Below are 24,842 nucleotides of genomic sequence, written 5' to 3' on the forward strand. Positions count from 1 at the left end.
GGACGGTAAAGGGATCAGAAGTTCAAGAACCTTGGGCCCTGGTCATGTAGAGCTTTGAAAAGCAGTAAGCCAATCTTGAAAACTATTTGTCATCTTACATGCAGCCAGTGAAGGAATTAGAGAATGGGTGTTATGTGGCTGGAACGCGGCTGGTTGGTTAATAGCCTGGCAGCCGCGTTTTATATCAGCTGTAAGTGGTGCAATTGTTTTGCTGGTAGACCAATGTAAAGGGCATTGCAGTAATCTAGGCGTGAGGATACAAATGCATGTATGAATTTAAGTAAATCTGTGGGATTTAAGTGCTTGATTCTGGCTATGTTCCTCAGATAAAAGACTTGAGTATTTTTTGTGGCCGATACATGATGTTTTAGTGTCAGCCACTATCCAAGAAAACACCAAGATTCCGCACATGTTCAATGTTTTGTAGTTCGGAACCCCGAAGCGTTAAGTCCAAATGGTTAACTATGCTACAGTCTTGTCCTGGGACCTATCATAAGGACTTTTGTTTTATCAGGGTTCAGTTGTAGCCAACTGGCACTCATCCACTCCTGGAGATCAGCTAGATAGCCAATTAGGGTTGTCATTGGGTTCACAGTACCTGGAGCAAAGGACAGGTTAGGTTGTGTATCATCTGCATAGCAGTGGTAGACCAGGCCACAATGTCTGATTATTTCACCCAATGGCTACATGTAAAAAAGCTTGGCAGATAGTATGAACCCTTTGGGACACCACATGAGACTGGCACTGGTGATAATGATTAACTCCAGAAGAAACTCTAATCTGCAGGAGAGAAATGATTTGAACCAGTTAAGGACTGTGCTATACCGTCCACAGAAATGTTTCAGGCGCTCAATAAGAATCCCATTTTCCACGGTATCAAATGCTGCAGAGAGATCCAGGAGGAGAATCTCTTTCCTACTGTGAACATTCCTACGATCCGATTGGCTGTAGGTCAATCTATCCCCACACACTGCAAAACTGTGGACAAGCTAGAGGGTGCAATTCAGTTAGCCATAAGGAGGTTGCATAGGGAGGAACTGGCCAATATGTACTCAGTCGGGCACAACTTGTAGCATTGAATTGCCCCCACAGCAACTTTAGCCGATCCATTTATGTGCACCAAACAGCAATTTGCAGCAGTGATAACCACTAATTTTAGCTTGCAACCCTATGAGTGAAGGCCATTACCTACACATTGTTCGGGAACATAACCCTGCTGCTTACTGAATCCCCCTAAATAACATAGTGATGTTTAGACAAAGATGGCTGTTAGAGGACAAGGGGAAATCTTGCAGAACCTGTCACAAGTTCCACAAACCCTTAAAAAGTAGATGTGACCAAATGAAACAGTACATTGGCCCTCATTCCGAGTTGATCGCTCGCTAGCTGCTTTTAGCAGCAGTGCAAACGCTAGGCCGCCGCCCTCTGGGAGTGTATCTTAACAGAAGTGCGGACTAAAGATTAGCAGAACTGCTCGAAAATCTTTGGCTGCAGTTTCTGAGTAGCTCCAGACCTACTCCTAGATTGCGATCACCTCAGTCCGTTTAGTTCCTGCTTTGACGTCACAAACACGCCCTGCATTTGGCCAGCCACTCCTCCGTTTCCCCAGCCACTCCTGCGTTTTAGCCTGACACGCCGGCGTTTTTTAGCACACTCCCGGAAAACGGTCCATTTCCACCCAGAAATGCCCACTTCCTGTCAATCACACACCGATCAGCAGAGCGACTGAAAAGCGTCGCTCGCCCCTGTGTAAAATTGCTTAGTTTTGTGTGAAATTACTTGCCGCGTGTGCCCTGCGGCCCATACGCATTCGCAGAACAGCCGGTTTTTAGCCTGATCGCTATGCTGCGAAAAACGGCAGCGAGCGATCAACTCGGAATGACACCCCACTATCCTGATCCCAGCACTGCAGTTAGTGAAACGTGGATTGTGTTTATTTTACTGGAAACCTGTTCAGAAGAGCAATAAGCTGGGAGAGGTACAGCTGTGCCTAGGTAACCGTGACTGCGCATGAAAGGTCTGCAGTCCGATGCATTCTCCCAGCCAGACTAATCTGTACATGCACTACATGTCTCTCAATAATGAAATATTATCCGCTGCCCAGCCTGTTTATCAGATGCCTAATTTAATTATTTTAATCAAATTCAACCTATGCAGCTCTAGAGTGGACCACAAAGCTTGGAAAAGAGACTCAAGCTTTTTCCGGCTTACATCGTAACCGGTCAGACAGCAGAGGTAACAATATCGTTGTCAAAACCTGTATTCAGATTACGCTACAAGTAACAAATTACAACACTTAGGTATAAGCAACCAATAAGATTCTAGCTATCATTTTATAGAATGCACTGGATAAATTATCGCTAGTCTGGTTGCTATGGACAAAACCTCTGCTTGTCGTTGTAAAGGCATTGGTTCTTATCAGGGATGGCCAATCAGCGGTCACATATCTCTAGTCTGATTGGTTGCTATGGACAAAACCTCAGCTTGTCCTTGTAATGGCATTGGCTCACATCTGGGATGGCCAATCAGTGTTCAATATTTTTTTCCACATGCACTGTTGGGGAGTCAGTCAAGGCCGGTCACACTTGCACAGTGGAGGAAAAGACGCCAGGGACCAGGTAAGAAACATAGTTACCAGCGAGTTTAGTATTAATCCTGCTCATACATCACTTCTCTGTGATCGATCCGGAAATTGCATGATACGGACTGTGGAGATCGATCTTTCTGAAAGCTTGCGTATCGATGCCCTTTCCTAGTTCCTAGTGTAAGAATAGGCTTCTATATGTAGACATTGATTCCGCAAACAAAACGGTCTGCTTCCACTGTGTTCCTGGGGGGTGTAGTAGGGTATGCCGGCGGCCGGGCTCCAGGCAGCCAGCATACCGGCGCCGGAATCCCAACAGCTGGGTGAGCGCGGGCACGGTGGCGCGCGCTACCTATTCTCCCTCCAGGGGGGTCGTGGACCCCCAAGAGGGAGAAAAGGTGTCGGTATGCCGGCTGTCGGGATTCCGGCGCCGGGATCCCGTCAGCCGGCAAACTGAAGAAGACCACCCGTTCCAGGGGTTGCTAACAGATTTGTTATTGGAAGAAGAAGCTGCTCAAGCAACAAATTACTTAAATTGTGGGCACCATTTGATACGAATTAACCCATAGACCAGGGGAATTCAAAAACCACTGTGGAACTACACATCTCAGTAAGCTCTGCCACAGTTTTGCTATTAGAGCAGTGGTTCCCAAACTTTTTGGAATCACGGCGCCCTGCAGTATCAGATTTTTTTCCTCTTACGTCCTAGAGGATACTGGGGTTCCATTTAGTACCATGGGGTATAAACGGGTCCACTAGGAGCCATGGGAACTTGAACAATTTTATAGTGTGAGCTGGCTCCTCCCTCTATGCCCCTCCTACCAGACTCCATTTAGAAAATGTGCCCGAAGGAGCCGGTCACACTTATGGAAGCTCCTGAAGAGTTTTCTGCATTTATTTTATACGTTTGTTATTTTCAGGCAGGGCTGGGTGGCACCAGCCTGCCTGCTTCGTGGGACTTTGGGGGGTTGGGGGAACGGCGCAACCTCTTGAAGGGTAAATGGTTCCGTTCCCCGCTGACAGGACACTGGGCTCCTGAGGGAACTATTCGCAAGCCCCACCATGGTGAGCGTACAGTCCCACAGCACGCCGCCACCCCTAACAGAGCCAGAAGAATTAAGAGTGGCGTGTAGTAAGCTGGCGTCAGACTAGCAGGTCGCCGGCCATTATGGCGGCATAAGGGTATGGAGAAGCACAGCTTCTAACCGGGACGGAATGCGTCTCCAGACACAGTACATAGCTGCGTCTCAGTACAATGTACACAGTACCCACACAAAAACAGCCTTAAAACGGATTTCTCTCCATTTTAAGCAACAGATTACCTCAGCCAGTATAAAAAAAGCGGGAAGACCGAGCGCCATTGAAGGGGAAGGACTTCACTATGAGAGGATCCAGCAGCTCACCAGCGCCATTTTCCCTCTGCAGTGGACACAGACGCTGACTGACAGGGACGCGCAGCTCCTCCGGTGTGACTCCAGATTACCTCAGGGTACTTAGTCTGCGACCCTGCTAACCTTGGCATTAACGATAAGGGCTCGATGGGGGCTGGCTCCAAATAACTCTGTCTCTCCCTGTAGGGCTCTTTGTGGGTTAATTGTGCTTAACCTTTTCCTGTGTGTGCGCTGTTACATTTACATTATGTCAGGCAAAGAGTGTGCTCCTTGTACAGCGGAGTGTTCCTCTTCACAAGGGGGCTCACTACTGGGTAACTTAGGGCAGTGCACCTTCTCAGAATAGTGGGGCTGAACCGGAATGGGTTCATTCCATTAAAGGAATGATCTCAAAAATTTAGACAAAACTATCCCGCAATGAGAAAGAGATGCCATACTTAAGACAGACTGTGGATGAGTTTATGAAGAGAGACTCAGTCCACAAAACGGCGTCTCAATCCCCTCCTATTTGTCCGCAAAAACAATCTCTGGCCCATATCCTGCAGTCTGACTGACGCTGACAGGTCAGACATGGAGGAGGGTGAGGTGGATTTGGAGGGAGGGGACGCTACTCTGTCACAGGGAATAGAGGCTCTTATAGAGGCTATCAGAGATGTTCTGACACCTTTTCAGGAATTTGCAGAGGAGTGTGAGGAATCTTATTTTAATGTAAAAAAAGAAGTCCTCAGTCACAAGGAATTGAATACTCTGTTTGAAGAACCGTGGGTTAATCCTGATAAGAAATTTTAAATCCCTAAAAGGTTGCTCTCATCTTTTCCTTTTCCTCTGGAGGATAGGAAAAAATGGGAAAATCCACCGATAGTGGACACATCAGTCTCTAGGCCAGAGGTTCTCAAACTCGGTCCTCGGGAGCCCACACAGTGGATGTTTTGCAGGTAACCCAGCAGGTGCACAGGTGTATTAATTACTCACTGACACATTTTAAAAGGTCCACAGGTGGAGCTAATTATTTCACTTGCGATTCTGTGAGGAGACCTGCAAAACATGCACTGTGTGGGCCCCCAAGGACCGAGTTTGAGAACCTCTGCTCTAGGCTGTCAAGAAAAATTGTATTGCCCGTCTCTGGTGCAGCCTCCCTAACAGATACGGCTGATCGTAAAATTGAGACTACACTGAAATCATTGTACACAGCTGCTGGGGTGGCCCAGAAACCCACTATTGCATGTTTGTGGATCACAAAAGTCATTGCTAAATGGTCAGGTAACCTAATTGAGGGGTTAGATTCCTTGTCTAGGGGGGGATGTTGTTTTACTCCTGCATCATATACAGGACTCTGCGAACTTTATGGTGGAAGCTATAAAAGAGATTGGTTTGCTTAATGCACGCGCCACCGCTATGGCTGTGTCAGCACGCAGGGGCTTGTGGCTACGCCAGTGGACTGCTGATGGGGACTCCAGGAAAGGCGTGGAAGGCTTACCATTCACAGGAGAGGCCTTGTTTGGAGACGAACTAGACAAATGGATCTCCAAAGCTACGGCAGGTAAGTCTATGTATCTTCCTTCCGCAGCTCCCCCAGCCAGGAAAGCTTATTCAGCTTCAAATTTATAGTCCTTTCGGACAGCAAAGATTAAGGGAAAATCCAGATGTGCTTCTAAGGCCTCCAGAGGCGCAAGAGGTAAACCACGCAAACCAGCAACTGCAGGTGTTCAGGAATAGAGTTCAGGCTCTGCTTCCTCAAAGCCTTCAGCATGACGGTGGACCGCGAGGCCTAGAGCTCTGGCAGGTGGGAGCCCGACGAAAATTCTTCAGTCATATCTGGTCAAGTTCGTGCCGGGATCCCTGAGTAATAGATCTTATTTCCCAGGGCTACAGACTGGAGTTCCAAGAGCTCCCACCTCACAGATTTTTCAAAACAGGCTTACCGGCTTCACAAGAGGCAAGTATAACTTTACAGCAGGCCATCCAAAAGCTGGTACAGACTCAAGTCATTGTTCCATTTCCACCCCATCTACACAAAAAGGAGTACTATTCCAACTTGTTTGTAGTACCGAAACCGGACGGTTTGGTAAGACCAATTCTGAACCTCAAGTCCTTGAACCTGTTCTTAAAAGTGTTCAAGTTCTAGATGAAGTCTCTGAGAGCAGTGATCTCAGGTCTGTAGGAAGGGGAATTCCTAATGTTTCTGGTTATCAAAGATGCGTACCTTCACATTCCGATCTGGCCGCCTCATCAGGCTTATCTATGGTTTGCACTACAGGACTGTCACTACCAGTTCCAGGCCCTGACATTTGATCTCACCACTGCACCGAGGGTGTTCACCAAAGTGATGGCAGAGATGATGTTTATACTCCGCAAGCAGGAAGTGAACATCATTCCATACCTGGACGATCTTCTGATAAAAGCGCCGTCCAGGGAGAGGTTGCTGGACAGCATTGGCCTCTCAACCAACTTCTCCAGGATCACGGGGGGATTCTGAACTTTCCGAAATCTAACCTAGAGCCAACACGGAGGCTCCCATTCCTGGGAATGATACTGGACACAGTCGCAGAAAGTGTTCCTTCCATTGGAAAAGGCATTGGTAATCCAGTCGATGGTTCGTGATGTCCTAAAGCCAACCCGGATATCAGTGAATCTATGCATTCGCCTTCTGGGGAAAATGGTGGCCTCTTATGAGGCGCTTCAATACAGAAGGTTTCATGCAAGACCCTTCCAGCTCGATCTGTTGGACAAATTGTCCGTATCACATCTTCACATGCAGCAGAGGATCCGTCTGTCGCCAAAAGCCAGGAACTCCCTTCTGTGGTGGCTACAGACCTCTCACCTCGTCAAGAGACGGAGGTTCGGAATTCAGGACTGGATCCTGTTAACCACGGACGCAAGCTTCAGAGATTGGGGAGCAGTCACCCAGGGGGTGCAGTTTCAAGGAAGATGGTCAAGTCAGGAAGTCATCCTTCCAATCAACATTCTGGAACTCAGGGCCATATACAACGCCCTGCTGCAGGCCTCTTATCTTCTTCAGGATCGGCCTATTCAAGTCCAGTCGGTCAATGTGACGGCAGTGACGTACATAAACCGACGGCAGAATGTAAAGCAGAGCAGCAATGTAAGAAGTGTCAAGAATTCTCCTCTGGGCAGCAAAAAACGCTGTGGCGTTGTCAGCGGTCTTCATTTCGGGAGTAGACAACTGGGAAGCAGACTTCCTCAGCAGACACGACCTGCACCCGAGGGAGTGGGGCCTTCACCCGGAAGTGTTCAGGTGCTTGATAGGTCGGCAGGGATATCCACAAATCGACATGATGGCCTCTCATCTCAACAAGAAGCTCAAGCAGTATTGTTCCAGGTCGAGAGATCCACAGGCAGTGGCGGTAGACGCTCTGACGACTCCATGGGTCTATCAGATGGTGTACGTGTTTCCTCCACTTCCTCTGATCCAAAGAATTCTCAAGAGAATAAAAAGGGGAAAGGTTCAAGCAATACTCATTGCTCCGGACTGGCCAAGAAGGGCCTAGTACGCGGACCTTCTAGAGATGCTCCTCGAGGCTCCATGGCCTCTACCTCTTTGCAAGGATCTTCGGCAACAGGGACCGTTTGTCTATCAGGACTTACCGCGGCTAAGTTTGACGGCATGGAAGTTGCACGGCTGATTCTAGCCAGAAGAGGGATACCGAATAAAGTTATCCCGACTATGAGCCAAGCCAGGAAGGGGGTAACGTCTAAACCAGGCATGTCCAACCTGCGGCCCTCCAGCTGTTGAGAAACTACACATCCCAGCATGCCCTGACACAGCTTTAGCATTCTCTGACAGCAAAACAGTGTCAGGGCATGCTGGGATATATAGTTTCACAACAGCTGGAGGGCCGCAGGTTGGACATGCCTGGTCTAAACATACCATTGTATTTGGAAGAAATGCGTCTCTTGGTGTAAGAGCAGAACTTATTCTGCGGTGGAATTTCACCTGGGACGTTTCCTGCTTTTTCTGCAGGCAGGTGTGGATGTGGGCCTACGTCTGAACTCCATAAAAGTCCAGATTCCGGCCTTGTCCATTTTCTTTCAACAACAATTGGCTTCTCTACCTGAGGTCCAGAGACGTTTTTGAAAGGTGTTCTGCGCATCCAACCTCCCTTTGTGTGTCCCACGGCACCTGGGGATCTCAATGTGGTGCTGCAGTTCCTCCAATCGGACTGGTTTGAACCATTACAGGAGGTGGACGTAAAATATCTTACGTGGAAGACCATCACACTGTTGGCCTTGGCTTCAGCAAGACGTGTGTCAGAGCTGGGGGCGTTGTCTCACAAGAACCCATATTTAATTTTCCATGGGGACAGAGCTGAACTCAGGACTCGTCAGCAATTTCTTCTGAAAGTGGTGTCTGCATTTCACATCAACCAACCTATTGTGGTTCGGTTATCACCAACACTTCCACTACTTCAAAGTCTTTGGATGTTGTGAAGGCCTTGAAGGTGTATGTAAATAAGACAGCTCATCACAGGAAATCCGACTCGCTGTTCATTCTATTTGATCCCAATAAGATTGGGTGTCCTGCTTCAAAGCAGACAATTGCACGCTGCATCAGGCTCACTATCCAGCATGCTTATTCCACGACAGGTTTGCCGGTTCCAAAATCTGTACAGGCCCACTCTACTAGGTCGGTGGGTTCTTCCTGGGCAGCTGCCCGGGGTGTTTCGGCTTTACAGCTCTGCCGAGCAGCTACTTGGTCAGGTTCGAACACGTTTGCTAAGTTCTACAAGTTTGATACTTTGGCCTCGGAGGACCTTCAGTTTGGTCAATCAGTTCTGCAGTAACCTCTGCACTCTCCCACCCGGTTTCAGAGCTTTGGTACATCCCCATGGTACTAAATGGAGCCCTGGTATCCTCTAGGACGCAAGAGAAAATAGGATTTTAATTACCTACCGGTATATCCTTTTCTCATAGTCCGTAGAGGATACTGGGCGCCCGCCCGGTGCTTCGTTCTTCCTGCACTGTTACTTGGATAAGTATTGTTGGTTCAGCTGTTGCTGTTCCTGTTTAAAGTTGGGTTAGCATAGCTTTCCTCTGTTTGTGTGTGCTGGTTCGGAATCTCACCACTATCTTTATCTATCCTTCTCTCAAAGTATTTCCGTCTCCTCTGGCACAGTTTCCTAGATGGAGTCCGGTAGGAGGGGCATAGAGGGAGGAGCCAGCCCACACTATCAAATTCTTCACACTATCAAATTCGCGGCTCCGGGACCCATCCAGGCTGAACCTGTGATCGTCCCTCTGGAGCTAATGTCCAGTAGCCAAGAAGCCCAATCCACTCTGCACGCAGGTGAGTTCGCTTCTTCTCCCCTTAGTCCCTCGATGCAGTGAGCCTGTTGCCAGCAGGTCTCACTGAAAATAAAAAACCTAAACTAAAACTTTCACTAAGAAGCTCAGGAGAGCCCCTAGTGTGCACCCTTCTCGTCGGGCACAGAAATCTAACTGAGGCTTGGAGGAGGGTCATAGGGGGAGGAGCCAGTGCACACCAGTTAGTCCTAAAGCTTTCTTTAGATTTGCCCAGTCTCCTGCGGAGCCGCTATTCCCCATGGTCCTTACGGAGTCCCCAGCATCCACTTAGGACGTTAGAGAAAAGGATTTACCGGCAGGTAATTAAAATCCTATTTTTTCACAGCACCCCTATGCCAAAAGTTTCTTACTTTAACATTTCTTTCTAAATTTCTCAGTTAGTTAATTGTGTTTATAGGTCATCCTTAGGGTCAGTTGTGTGGTGAGGGACAAAATTTGCTTCTGTTTGTGTACATATGTTATGATGGGGAGCCACCAGCACTGGTGTTGCCTATTATTACATTGACCATAAATAATTTGAATTGGTCCTGGACCACAAATACAAGGCACCAATGCAAGTGCGCTTCGGCACACAGTTTGGGAACCACTGGATTAGAATATACTAATATTTGGCAGGGCATGCTGGGATGTGTAGTTCTTCAGCAGCTGCAGTGCCGCATGTTGTCTACAGTAGAAAAAATACTATCACTGCAATAGATGCAAAATGTGTTACGACGCTTGAGTAATGGTGTGTACACACGGTGAGATATTTTCTTACGATTTTGACTATAGAGTCAAAATCGTAAGAAAAGTTAGTGCAGATCGCAAGGTGTAAAGTCACCTTGCGATCCCGATTCGATGCTGATGCGCGGTCGGCATCGCAAGCCTAGATGGACTGTGCAGGCAAGTCAATTTTGATTCTCTCTATAGAAGAGATAGTCAAAATTGACAGACAAAATCGCACAGTCAGTATCGCAGGCACACTCATTATGTGCTTGCGATGCCGACCTAGCCCCTGTCGCATAGTTAGAATCGGGCACAGCCAGAATCTCGCCGTGTGTATGGGCCTTTAGTGTTAAAACATCCAAGATATTGGCCAAGCAGCAACCAGGATGTCAGCCTCTAACCAGCAGCTGGACCCATCGCTCCTCCTGCGTCTATTGGCAGGTGTTCCTTACAGAACTGCAGGTGTTTGAGCTCTCGAGTCCAAGTGCTGGTAGTCTAACCACTGCAGGTGTGGTGACATGGAACAGCCCACCGTGCTGACAATACAAAACATTATTCACACTGGCTCTCCGCTGGCGGTGGTGGGTAACACAAAGCAGACTGTTGGAAGCGTATACTATACCTGGAGGAGGTCACTGAGATCAAGTAACATATCTGAGAGGGCAGTCAAGGAAAGACACAGTACTTACAGAACGTTCTAGCAGTCTAATAAACTTGGGAGGAAATGGGAATAATCATCTTACCTTCCACAACACAACTGCACTGGATTTATAGCCTCTTGTACAGTGATGGCCAACAGTTAGCTCCCAAACTTTTACCTCAGGACCTCAATACCGCCCTGCTTTATGGTCAGTATGAATTGTAGCATTGATTCTAAACGGGATGCGGTCAGGACGCCTGTGGTCGTAATCTCATCGCCAGAACCCCGATAAGCGGGCAAAATGCTGACACCGGAACTCCAACATCAGCCAAAATGCAGACGCCAGAATCCCAACACCTAACATCCTGATCGTTAAGTATGCGGCCCCCCGCAGGGGGGAGGTTAGGTTTAGGCACCCCCGGGGACAGTTTGGGTTAGGCTGTGGGGAATGGAGGGTTAGGGATAAGCTGCAGAGAGGGGGGCCAAGATAGGTTGGTTTAGGCACCCACTGGGAGGGTTAGGGTTAGGCTGCAGAGGGGAGGGGGGGGGGGGGGGGGGGGTTTGGTTTCGCCCAGAAATGTTTAGCGTTAGGCTGCGGATGAAGGGGGGGGGGGTAGGTTTAGCACTCCCAGGGAGGGTTAGGCTGCGGATAGGGTGGGTATATATATTAATCAATCCCCTGTCGTGTTTTTCTCCATCGGAATGCCGCAGTCTGTCTTCTGACTGCTGGCATCCCGAACGCCGGTAAAGTGTATTTGTTATTACAGAGGACTAGTGGAAATGATGGGTAATGTGTGGTCCTTTAGAGGGCTGTCCGTGCGGCCCTTGTAGTGTATGAAGTTGCCCTATCACTTGTCTAGTAAATAATGAGACCATTTCACCATTTAATATCTCCATCTCTCCTCCAGCTCTCGCTTGCACGTCTTGTGTCCTCCTCACTGCAGAGTCGCAACATTTTTTCCCCCATCAATTTGAAATGCAATTTTAAATAAAGATAAAACTAAGAGGCCTTAAACAGACTAATGGAAACGCGTGACATATCGGGATGGAAATGTCCAAACTGTCATCTAATTGAGTCATTATGCACTAGCTCGTCTTCTAGTGGAAATCATTTCAGCCAGGAGCACTTACCTGCTACAGAGCCAATTACCCTGGCTTGACCCTAATGCTTCTGTTATATCAAACATAAATACCAAGTATGAAAAGTGCGAGTGGTTAAATGCACATTTACGCTGCTCTTTTCCATTTCTCTAGGGTAAGTTAAAAAAAAAAAACATATGTATACAAAGTCATTGTTTATATCTCTGTACCATTAATCTTACGCTACATCATATCACATATGATAATCCCTTTGAAATAGGGTTGTTTGTTCTAGGGGGCGGCAGCCAGTTATTGGGGGTGTGGCCAGATAACAATAGGAAAAGTGCAGGCAAACTTTACCCAAAGTTTGAGAATTAGTGGGGTACGGATGGGGGTGGGTACTTTATAGCCATCTATGAATTATACTTCAATTTAAACTTTAAAGAACACAATTTCCACTCACATAAAGGTTTCCTGCATATTTTGAATTGCATATCTCTCTACTCTGTAAGCTTCGCAGAATACTGCAGCAAGCAGCTGATCTGACTGGAAAATAAGGGGTTAAGCACTCCATATTGATGTTCTGTAGAGTGAACCTCTTGTCTGTAGACTTAAAAAAGTCTGACTGATGAATTACTGTTCTGCATCCTGTTCTCCACAGTAAATAATGATTCAGAGATGGCACAGTGCCTAGCACTTGTCTCCGCTTCATGCATATTGTTATTTTATTTATTTTACAATAACAGCAGCGCATTAAAAATTCACATATTAAAAACAACATTTGCGTATTTTTGGCTTGGGAAGACGCCACAGTAATTATTAACGATTTTGCCGTGATATTTCCACGGTACTGAGCCCTAAACAACATGAAGAGAATTTGTTCCTGGTTCTGTGCTGGGCAGCATCTGTGTTCCTATGGGGCAGAGTTTCACATTTTCCCCTCACAGACTGCAAACGATAACAGATGGATTTCATTTTTCTCACAGACCAGGAATAAATGGAGCCGCCTTTCCCACTCCTGAACTGTGTCTACGTACAGAGGGATTTCACATACTGACCATCATGGGGAAAGGAGTTCGGAACTCCCTTCCGGGTAAAGAATAGATTGGCTTCAACCAATGGATCACCCTGCATTTTGAATAGCAGCAGGAAGCGCTACCTGAGGGAATTCATAAATTTGGGGCGATGCATCAAAGCTTGGATAGATAACGTACCGATCAGCTCCTGTCATTCTGCAAACAGTTGAGTTTAAAGAATGACAGTAAGGAGCTGATTGACTGGTACTTTATATTTATCCACCGTTTCATACATCTCCCCATCTGTCAGTTTGTCCCAAGACAAATTCACCTGATGCAGTGTTCACAAATAATCGCTCTAGCGCGTCATAAGCAATAAGGGGACTCCCTTTTGAAAAATTGGCAGGTCCCACAAGACGCGCTGTGATCACCGCAACTAACGACAGTCCTGCTGTCTCCCCTTCCAATTGCTGTGGTGCTGCCGTTTCTGTGTGAAATCCCCAGCCCATACAGGCACTGTCATTCAGTCTGGACATAACATAGACAGACAGGGAGGGTGGAGCACGGTTGGTGCCGCCTCCCCTTCACACAGCCACGGCCCGACACAGCAGAGAGCGGAGCGCCATAATAAATCCTCGGGAGGTAAGCTAGAGGTAAATGGCTGCGTGTCAGGCACAGCCAGCAGAGGAGACTCTGAGCAGAGAGAGCTGTGTGCCGGCTACTGCCTTAACCCGCTGTTGTGAAGCCTGAACACAAAGAACCCCGGTTTGTGTCTCCTGCCATTCCCAGCACCCTCAAACCCAGTAACATAGGACAGAGACAACCCGGGGATGGGCAGCTTTGTGTTATGTTTGTGTACATATGTGTGTTTATGTATGTGGCTGTATGCATGTGTACGTGTATCTGTATGTGTCTGAATGAAAATATGAGTATGTACATATGAGTATGCATGTGGCTGTATGCATGTGTACATGTGTGTGTGTTTTGTTTTTACACTATTACCCCTTTCAGACCGCCACCTATGAATACAGGTTATTGGCACATTAGTGCGCATAACCCGTGTTCAGGTGCGGTCTGAAAGGTGCAAGGGTTGAAATACCGAGTCCCTGGTCGTGAGCAGGGTTGAACTCATGTTCAACACCGGCTCACTGTGCGGTGTGAACGGGAGCCAGGTCAATGCGACCCGTTTCCAGTTTACTCTGTGTACGGGCGGCGCTGATAGATCATGTGATCTCCAAACACCGCATCACTGCTGACGTCACCAACCCGGAAATATGCCGGGTTGCAGTCAGCGGTAGCGGGGCGCCTGAGGTGGGTCGCACACTGGGAGCACCACAGTACCCACACCTTGGCCACTAGTCACAACAGGGTCTGTATCCTTCCACTGGTTTGTCTCACTAACGGCTTCATCCCTGGACAGGTTTATATAGACTACCTCTTACCTAGAGCACACAACAAACACCGCATGCAGCATTTGCTGGGGATTGCATACTCTCCTGGGAGCAGCTGCCACACAGACTATAGCTACATTTACCTGGAGCCGCATGTGGTGGGAGCACAGTTACCATGCAGCATATAAGGCAAAGATCACACCCGGACTTCAACTCGACTTCACAGGATCATGCAAATTAAAAGTACACAGAAAATACAACAGAAAAGGTAAAGAATGGAAGGTTCTTCACATCCTCCTTGTGTACTCCCTATAGTGACAACTAGACGTAGCTTGGATTTCAACTCATGGGTCTCCAGCTATTACACAAAATGGTGAACCCTGTGAATTTAGTAGGATAGTTCATAATACATATAGAACTATTATATATTATTATAACGGGATCATTCAGATTATATATGCTATAAATATTTAGTAAAACCTATATAAATCAGGCCACACGGAGATCCTACCAATTCACCAGTTTTATATTTAGAACATGCCTCTAATATCTGATAGTTTGAAGTCTAATCAGTATTAGTTCAGCCTGGGCGGATAGGTGACAGGTATACGTTATACTTATCAGAAGTGACAGCAGCCTCTGTCCTACTAAATTCTCCCAAAGCCGTGTCCTTCTCCCCCAAATACCACTACAAATATAGAATTTGGGAAATGCAGATGGTGGAATGGGTAACATTACTGCCTCAAAGCACTGAGGTCGTGGGTTCGATTCCCACTATGGCCCTGTGTTAGGTTTGTATATCCTCCCCGTGCTTGCGTGGGTTTCCTCCAAGTACTCCGGTTTCCTCCCACAATACAAAAATACACTGGTAGGTTAACCCTAGTGTGAAAATGTGTGCGTGCACGTGTGGCAGGGAATATAGATTGTAAGCTCCACTGGGGCAGAAGACTGATGTGAATGGCTAGATATTCTCTGTAAAGCGCTGCTGAATATTTGTGCGCTATACAGTGCTGCAAGTATGGCGGTACTATGTACCAGTTAAGAAATTGACAGCCGATATGCAGTACCGCCGGCCATACTTGCGGCCGCTGCTGTGTGTGAGGGTAGGAGAGCGCGGTGCGCGCCTCTCCTGCTCCTCAGTGCTCGGTCCGGTCTCCGGCGTATCTCTAATGAGGCGCTGGTTCGTTAGCCAATCAGAGCTTGTGGACCGGCAGCTGCGGTTCCTGATTGGCTCACAAACAGACACCTGATTAGATACTCGCCGCCGGAGACCAGACTGAGCACTGAGGAGTGGGAGAGGCGCGCACTGCGCTCTCCTCCCCTTACACACAGCAGCCAGCGGCAGCAGTGTGTTCGGCAGCACTGGGGGGGCGCATATGTATCTCCCCACAGTGCCAGGTACAGTGTGCATACCTGGCACCGTAGGGGCATACCTGGCACCGTGGGAGCATGTACGTACCTGGCACAGTGGGGGCATGTACCGGGCGCACCTGGCACTGTGGGGGCACGGGCGCACCTGGCACTGTGGGGGCACGTGCGTCCCTGGCACTGTGGGGGCACACAGTACCACTAAGAAATTTTGTGGTACTTGCACCACTGGCGGTTAATAAATAACTGGTAATAAATATTGAATAACAGAATGTATAATAGGACTTTCCATTAAATAATAACAACCAATAAACAGTCTCTCAGAATCCAATAAACCAAACATAACATTTTCACGGTTCCTTATTTTATTTTCATTCATATTTAAAGAAAATTAGCTTTTCCTTCCAGCCTAGATTGCTGCAGTGTCCTGGAACGCATAGCGATAACTTCATGGACGGAGCCAGAGATGATATACAGGCGCTCCTCCGAGAGAAGGTTTGAGTCATTGCTAGGAACAGTTTGCCAATATCCCACAAGTCATTGTGGGGGGTGAAACATTTCAAAGGAAGGAGCTGTACAAACATGAAGGTCTGCATTCACTTGTAGCAAGCAGAGAGGTCAAACGACCTTAATAAATTGGCACTCAAACAAGCAGATCTTTAATTAAAAACACTTGTTTAATATTGCAGGCACTGAGGTGTAGGAGTCTGCAAGTCCCTTAAATTACAATAAAAAGGAAACACACACACACGGGGCCAGGGGAAGGGCAGGCAATGAAAACAACAACAAGATGAAGATGAGCTGAAGCCAGACAGCGCTGCGGTGTCGTCCCTCTGCAATTAATTGTATGGACCAAATTAAAGCTGAGAATACAATCTTCCCATTCAACAATTAAATCAAAATCACCACCATATTTCACAGGCAGAAGAGAGGATGAATCAGAGAAATAATGAGCTCATCCCAGACAACGCCATAGGAAGTGGCTGGTAATAGGATGTGCAACAGGCTCCACAAGAGTTCCGCCAACCTGGGACATAAAGCATGCCAGCGGTTGGCCACTTAATAGGATTTAGCTCAAAGTCTCGCAGACAGCTATCATGCACAAAACAGCAAATAACGTTTTAATCTGCAACATTACTCTTTGTAGCGCTCAGTGGCGAACGTAATTACAGATTACCAAATTAAACAGTTTATCACAATAATTCTGAAAACCTATGACAAAGAATAGCGGCTGTGTCCGGGTGTAGTATAGTATGCCGGCGGTCGGGCTCCCGGCGACCAGCATACCGGCGCCGGGAGCCCGACCGCCGGCATACCGACAGTGTGGCGAGCGCAAATGAGCCCCTTGCGGGCTCGCTACGCGCGCCACGCTATTTTATTCTCCCTCCAGGGGGGGTCGTGGACCCCCACAAGGGAGAATAAGTGTCGGTATGCCGGCTGTCGGGATCCCGGCGCCGGTATACTGTGCGCCGGGATCCCGACAGCCGGCATACTGAAGACCACCCGCTGTGTCCGTATTCCCCTTCTAAGCGGAATCGATGCCTTACCTCAGTGTTTTTCAACCTCTGTGCCGTGGCACACTAGTGTGCCCTGAGCAGTCTCCAGGTGTGCCGCCATATTAGCACAGCCAGGTCCGTCAGTGTTTTGCCGCTACTGAGGCCCTGGAACGATCAATACTGGTGGGTTTAGTGGTTGCAGAGCCAGTTCTTATTTTGGACCCGGGCAGTGTTGGGCTCTTCTGGCTTTCTCAGATGTGACTCAGGCGTTACCTATGGAGAAGCTGCGACATGACATCCTAGGACACGCAACTGTACCATGCATCACCATTATTTTTGAATGTGCCTTAACAATACTTAAATCTTGTTCAGTGTGCAGCGAGTTGTAAAAGGTTGAAAATCTCTGCCTTACCTCCTCCCTGTGCTCCGGCCACAGCCTGGTAATGTCTGCTGGACCTGCTAGTATATCCGACACAGATGCCTGTCGAGACAGCACTTGTACCGTGGGTAAGCATTGTTACGACCCGGCGGAGAGTTGTTGGAGCGACTCTTTCCAATATGCGTGTAAGACGCTGTTAGGAAAGATCATTCAAAACAATGTAGTAAGACTATAAAAATAACATAATAAAGCTTAGGGCTGCCAAACACAGCAGCCCTGTGACCATGGTCCGGCTCCTACCGCACCAAACAAAAAACTGATTTGAGTGAGTCATATATGGACGGAGCCAGTTGCATCCTGGGAGGCCAGAAAGCTTGTGATCGTTTGGTGCCAATCCGCTGTCGCTCCATCATATCCCAATGTTATCCTGTGGATAACTTGTGGACCCTGCCGGAGAAATGTATGATACTGGCACATATCGTACCGGAATCACTATTCCTTCTTCGCCTCTTTACCGAGGCGAAGCGGGAAGCACTAGCGCCGAGATGTTTTAACATCTCAGCTGCCGGGGAGGGGGAGTGAAAAAGCCCCCCCCTCCGGTGATGCCTAGTTCAGAGTTGTCGTCCCTGCCGGCTCACTGGGCATGTCGAGATCTCACATGTAGCCCGGAGCCGGCACCCGCCACAGCCAGCGCGGTCCCTGGCTGTGGAGATAGGGCATCGACACCTGCAGCTGTCGAAAATCAACAGCTGCAGGTGTTGGAACGGTCAGTGCAACCGACCTTTCTTACATTGCTCTGCTATCTAATAATGACAGGGGCGCTCACTGGGCACACACAGTCGCTGTCATAAATGGGGGGGGGGGCGGTATCCACCCCACATTGATGTTTCATACATTTACTACTGAATGCATTACAGTATAACCATCAATGAGGTAATTAGTTTGTTAGCTTGCAGGGCTGGACGTGGGAAAGACCCAGATTAAGGGGCAGTGTGAATGAGTGACAGAGCCGAATCCTGTGTACAGCTTTGGAAGAGCCAAATCTCCAGCACTTGGAGATCTGATGACCTCCAAGTGCCTGCAAAACAGTTAACTTTGTGCAGTGTAGATGATGCTGACCCAGGAATAACCCGGGTTGGAGCAGCAGTGTGAACGGGGTCTGTCCCGAATTGAAACAGTGTTCCAAATGCCAGGTCGGACCTGGGATTTTTGTATTCGAAAAGGAATTATTGAGTTTTCCCAATTCTCACACATGAACGGCCAAATTGGACAGATCTGACAATTTAGAAGCACAGCGTTTGAGTATGCCTTAATAACCTCACAAATGATTTGAATGTTAGTTTGTTGGGGGGGGGGGGGGGGGCTGGCTGGCTATCTTTTTACCCCATGTCCTCTTTTTATTCATCCATGGTATTTGCTTTCAACTCCTTTTTTGATAGGCAGTAACGGTTATTCAACCTATAAACCACCCTCTCAGTGAAGACACTGGGCCTAATTCAGATCTGATCGTAGCAGCAAATTTGTTAACAGATGGGCAAAACCATGTGCCCTGCAGGTGGGGTAGATGTAACATGTGCAGAGAGAGTTAGATTCGGGTGGGGTGTGTTCAAACGAAAATCTAAAATGCAGTGTAAAAATAAAGCAGCCAGTATTTACCCTGCACAGACACAATATAACCCACCCAAATCTAACTCTCTGCACATGTTATATCTGCCCCCCTGCAGTGCACATGGTTTTGACCATTAGCTAACAAATTTGCTGCTGCGATCAGGTCTGAATTAGGCCCGTTTTACTCACCTTCTCCTAGGCATAGTTACCAGCCAGTTTATAGTGTGTCTTCTAATGCTTTCTTGCTGGTCCTACAGTACTACCTACAACCCTTGATATATTTGAATGCGTATGGCATACCCACCTCTGTGCTGTAAACCACTTATGTTCATATCCTCTAGTCTTTCCTGGTATGTTTTGCAATTTATACCATAAACCGTCTTAGGTAGCACAATGTAATATAGTTATGACCTTCCAGAGAATAATCTGTACCCAGATTAGGTTTCACAAATGACTAATATGGTGCCAATTGCCACCTCTCTCCCCCCGCAACTTTCCCCAATGCATTATTACATTGTTTACCCATCTTTACTTCTCACTCTTAACCATTCTTCTTCTACACCTAGATCATCAATCATTGTGCTGACTACAGTTGTTCCGCCCTCCCCTGCCGGGGGTCTACCCGTACCCTGCACCTCAGTCCTTTAAACCCTTGCCGATGTGTCTGCTTTGTTGCATAACTAGGTCATCAGCACAAAACGAGACTTTTATACTGTAATTACTAAATAGGAACGTCATGAATAATGATGTTTTGTGCGGGGGCAACGCAGCCCTATCACAAGGGGTGCCGTGTATTGTATGCAGAGAACTAGCATAGTATAAAATGAACCAGAAACTAAATATCTGATGTGACTGATGACTAAATGATGATGTGACCGATGACTAAAGTGACTGATCGTAAAGCAACATATTTTACAGTTTCAATTCTGAAAATATCTATTTAACGTAAGGGCTAATGATCCCTATGTTTACAAAGGGTGCTCTGCTTACAAAGAAGTGGAAGTAGCATATCGAAAACCACATATATACTGGAAGCAAAAGGCCACAGGGTCTCAAATTCAGGCCTCAGGAAACCAAACCATTCAGGTGTCCTCAAAGAATTGACACTGAAACAATAAGCTCCACCTGTGTCAGTGAGTACTGAGTACTCCTGCGCCTCTTCTAGGGGACCTGTTCGGGGTCCGGAAGAGAGTTGGAGAACCACTACATTAGGCTTTTATCATTGAGTAAAGGAGCCTACACACTGGGCGATGTTTTCGACCAACAATATTAACGATGGTCGATTTTTCTACACACTGGACTACATCGATGGTTAATTTGGACGATTTGAGAGTACATACATCTATATCGTCCAAACTGACTGGCATCTATCAACGATGATCGATCAATGATGAACGATTGGGGGTACGCGCATCTTTTGTCGTTGATGCATCCACACTGAAAGATATGAACGGTTTTTAGGCCCTTTAAGAGAGACTTCTATAGTCGATGGATGCTGTAAGGCAGGGGTGGGGAACCTTTTTTCTACCAAGGGCCATTTGGATATTTATAAAATCCTTCGGGGGCCATACAAAAATTATCAACTTAAAAATGACCCTGTCCGCCAGTAGTTCTGCCCCTTAGAGGTACTGAGAGTGCGCGCCGAAGGCACGTGTGCCAAAAAATGGGTGTGGCCAAATAAATGGGACGTGATACACATATGCCCTAAATAGTGCAGTGCCAGATACACAAATGCCGCCACAGCGCCAGATCCACAAATGCCCCTACAGCGCCAGATACACAAATGCCCCTACAGTGCCCACCCACCCCACTGTGCTGCTCACCGCTGTTGCTCCGTCCGGCAGCGGCGTGTCTCAGCTGTCAGGAGTTCAGAGCAGGGAGGAGAGCACAGCTATGTCGGGCAGCGGCAGCGTGTAGGATCTCAAACCTGCCACCGGTTCGTGAGCCAATCAGAGCTTGCGGACCGGCAGCGGCGGCTCCAAATTGGCTCACGAACTGGCGGCTGGTTTGAGATCCTACCCGCCGCTGCCAGACATGTAGCTGCGCTGTCCTCCCGGCCCTGACAGCTAAGACATGCCGCCGCCGGACTGAGTGGCGGCGTGTCTCACTGACACATAGCAGCGGGTGGGCCGGAACAAACGGCTTTGCGGGCCTTATACGGCCCGCGGGCCGGAGGTTCCCCGCCCCTGCTTTAAGGGAACATATATAGTAACATAATGCCACGCAAATAATCTTACGTTATTGCTGAACATTCAGCTACTGTAAAATTCAGGGAAACCAAGGAACTGTGCAATGATTAATAAATGCTAAAATAATACACATTTAAAAGAAAAAAAAGTTTTCATGAGCATTCATAGAACTTTAAAACAGAGAGAACAAAAAAGGATTATCAATTTGCAAATATATATTTGAAAAAACATCTCCTATAAGGAGAAATCCAGCATTTTAGCAGTGGTGTGCTTAGTATGGGCAAGGAATATATATTTCCCTGCACTCTACATTAATCAGTTTCTGATTTAGCATAGTTCCTCCAGAGACACCAGACTACTGAAAGGCATCAAAGGATGACAGTCCGCAGAAAAAGGGGAGCAGGTTCGCTCAGTCTTGCAAGCCGTACACACAGTGTCAGGCATTCGAGTATTTGCTCATTGCAAAGTAACAGCGCAGCATTTTATCTAACATTATGAAGGGCAGAACTTACTCTTGTAAGGTAGAGACTGTTTAATAGTGACAGCTTTATGAGAAGAAAAAGGAGAGCCACGGAGGAGCCAAGACAGCCACTGGAGGGGGAAAGCCAACACACTGACTCAGGTGTGCTCTGGCAATTCAGGGATATGAATCAGATTTACTCCCCTTTCAGTGTACACACACCATTACATAGACCCTGAGCAGAGAGACACTGGCTAGACAGCACACTCCTACCAACCCAGGGAGACTGCTAACAGGTGTCATAAATCACAGGCCCTGGCAAATGAAAGTTTCACAAGCTGCAGTGTATGGGGGAACTCATTAATCAGCGCTGCCCTCACAGCAGGTAATGTGTAACCTCTCCACTGCCAGCATACCATTATCATACAGTCCGACGGTTTAACCGCTTAGGTACCAGCACGCCGTAAAATTCTGTTTCTATTGAGCGTGTTCCACATGTGAGGGGTTTTTCTAGAATTAGGTGCAAAACACTTCAGAACACAGAAAAATAGGGTGTTTGAAGCTCCAAATACACTCCTAAAAAAATTAATTTCTGGACATGCTCTAATGAATGCATTTATAAACATTATTTTATTTAAAAACCTGAAAGTGGCGACCGCGGAGAGGGAACTGAACGGAGCGCTGGAGGAAAGCAGATTTCCACAGTTACTGCCTCTGTACGAGATAAGCCAGCCGCAATCCGCAGAAACAAGGAAAACTAAATTTCATGCAACAATGGTCGTTAACATCTCAGTTCACAGGACTGATGCTAGTGGAACACGCAGGCACTCTGTGTGCGCCCAGGAACCTGTTGTATACTAAAGGGGGGTGTACGCGGAGAGATCCGTGCTTAAAACTTCTACGCAGTCTGACTAGATTGCTTAGAAATTAACCACGGATCTCTCCATGTGTATGCGCGTCGCTATCGCCGGTACTAGATTTGCCTGCATGCATGACAATCTAGCACATTGCTCATTTCACTGCTGTGTGAAGTGAGCAGTCCCCCCGTGTGTACGGGGCTTTACTGTTTGCTTGCACATACTGTACTGGAGCAGATGCACGGTGGACACTATTTATAGAGGTCGTTAATGCTAATAGGCCAGGACCTAAGTGCAATATGTGGACAAAGAATGTGTGCGACGCCAGAGTTAGACAGGTCCATGAAGTGCTCACCGCAGGAATGCAGTGGTAGTGGCTCATGCTTAGGGGTGTGGCCAGTCTCCAGAGGGGGTGTGGCTAGCCACCATATTGGTTTTCCTAACTCTAAGAGAGTGCATGGTCTGGGCCCCTTGATAAATATATATAGTAAACACTGCTAGTCTATGCATGATAATGTAGCAGATTAATAACAGCAATGTACTGTAGAACATGCACCATAGTCCTGAACAGTATAAGGTAACATATGTACAGAGGCGGAACTCCTGGAGACAGTGGAGTCGGCTGCCGCCGGGCTCCACCTCTACTCCACTGTGCCCACAGCGGATTGCGTAAAATTAGTCAGACTGAATCAATATATTACGCCCACCCACCCACCCATCTCAAAGACATCTAATCATACTAGAGAGGAGGACTACCAGATTTAAGAGGCCCGTCTGCCGATTGCCTTTGTAGCAGTATGCAGTGTTCAGCTACAGGATCGGGGCACAGCACAGAGCACACAGGAATCTGCAATGCACTACTGGGTAACAAACCCCAGGAGACTCCGCAAAGGGGCCAGAGGAGGATGTGCTGGGACCTGATTGGAGAAGAGCCCATCACATGCTCCTCTGACCCGTGGATGTGATGATCATCAGCAGAAGCAGCCTCGTGGGAGTCCGAGTCCTGACCTCCCAGCCAGGCACTCAGACAGCTTCCATTGCAGCTTCTACCACACCAGGTAACAAGCACCCTGCAGGCATAGGCACCCGCCCACACTGAGCAGCTTGTGTGAGGTGGAGCTGAGGAGCAGCTACCAGCCAGAGCTGGGAGTTCCTCAGCGTGTTCCTCCCTCATCACTTCCCTGCCTATGCCAGGCATGAAGACTCACCTGCCAGCAGCTCACACAGGTCTGTGGGAGTAGAAAGGCATGTAGCTTGTAAAGAGCAGGGGAGAAGCAGGTAAATAGGAGCAATGAGTGAGCTGCAGTGAGAGACAGATAACCTGCTACACCAAGATCATGTAACAGTCTGTCTCATCAGGCACGTAGTAAAGCCAGTATTGGCAAGCAGGGCTTTTACTGCAAGGGAGGGGACTCCTGAGTGTAGTGCCACCAGCCCATACTTGCCCTCACTTTCATGTGTAGCCCAGGCTGTGCAGTCCTGCACAGGAGCATTACAGGTTCAATCTAAGTATAAAGTGGGCTAAATAACCTTGCATTTAACCATCCCCATGGTACCTAACCACCCGTCCCACAGCCTTACCTTAACCTCTCCCCTAACCTCCTCTCCTGCAGTCTTACCCTATTCCCCCCCACCCTGAACCCTAACCACCCCTCCCACAGCCTAACCCCACCTCCCCTCCCACAGCTTTACCTTAACCTCTAATCCCAACCCCCCTCCCACAGCCTTACCCTAACCTCTCCCACCCCCCGCACCATAACCTCCTATCCCACAGCCTTACCCTTTAACCCTGGTTTCAGTATGATATGCCAGCTGTCGGGATTCCGGCAGCCAGGAGGCCGACGCCAGGATCCCAACAGCCAGAATACCAGTGGCGAGCGCAGCGTGTCGCCTCGCGTGCTCACTGCACTCATCAGGGTGATATTTTCCCTCGGGCGGGGGCTTGGACCACCACCCGAGTGGGGACTCACCAATTGTCGGGATTCCGGCATCGGTATCCCGACAGCCAGCAAAATGTTTGCCAACCCTTACCTCCCCTCTCGCAGCCTTGCCCTTACCTCCCCTCTCGCAGCCTTGCCCTAACCTCCCCTCTCGCAGCCTTGCCCTAACCTCCCCTCTCGCAGCCTTGCCCTAACCTCCCCTCTCGCAGCCTTGCCCTAACCTCTCCTCTCGCAGCCTTGCCCTAACCTCCCCTCCTGCAGCCTTGCCCTAACCTTCCCCCTAATCTCACCTACCCTCCCGCAGCCTTACCCTAAACCCCCTCTTAATCCTACCCTGCGGCGCTGGTGGGTGATGAGGTCAATCAGCATTCTCCAATTCAGCTGCTGGCCCAGCATGGCATGCTGGGAGGAGGGAC

General features: G+C 48.1%; 1 protein-coding gene across 2 annotated transcripts in view; it reads right to left on the reverse strand.

The window, feature by feature from the left end:
* Positions 1–24,842, reverse strand: part of BRF1 (BRF1 RNA polymerase III transcription initiation factor subunit) — a 463,462-nt gene that overhangs the window by 299,382 nt on the left and 139,238 nt on the right. For both annotated transcript variants that reach the window (XM_063947216.1, XM_063947215.1), the window contains exon 4: positions 10,625–10,656. In XM_063947216.1, coding sequence (XP_063803286.1) covers positions 10,625–10,656 — 32 coding nt within the window. The remainder of the gene's footprint in view (positions 1–10,624; positions 10,657–24,842) is intronic.

This window comes from Pseudophryne corroboree, chromosome 12 (genome assembly GCF_028390025.1).
Source record: "Pseudophryne corroboree isolate aPseCor3 chromosome 12, aPseCor3.hap2, whole genome shotgun sequence".
NCBI classification, from domain to species: Eukaryota; Metazoa; Chordata; class Amphibia; order Anura; family Myobatrachidae; genus Pseudophryne; species Pseudophryne corroboree.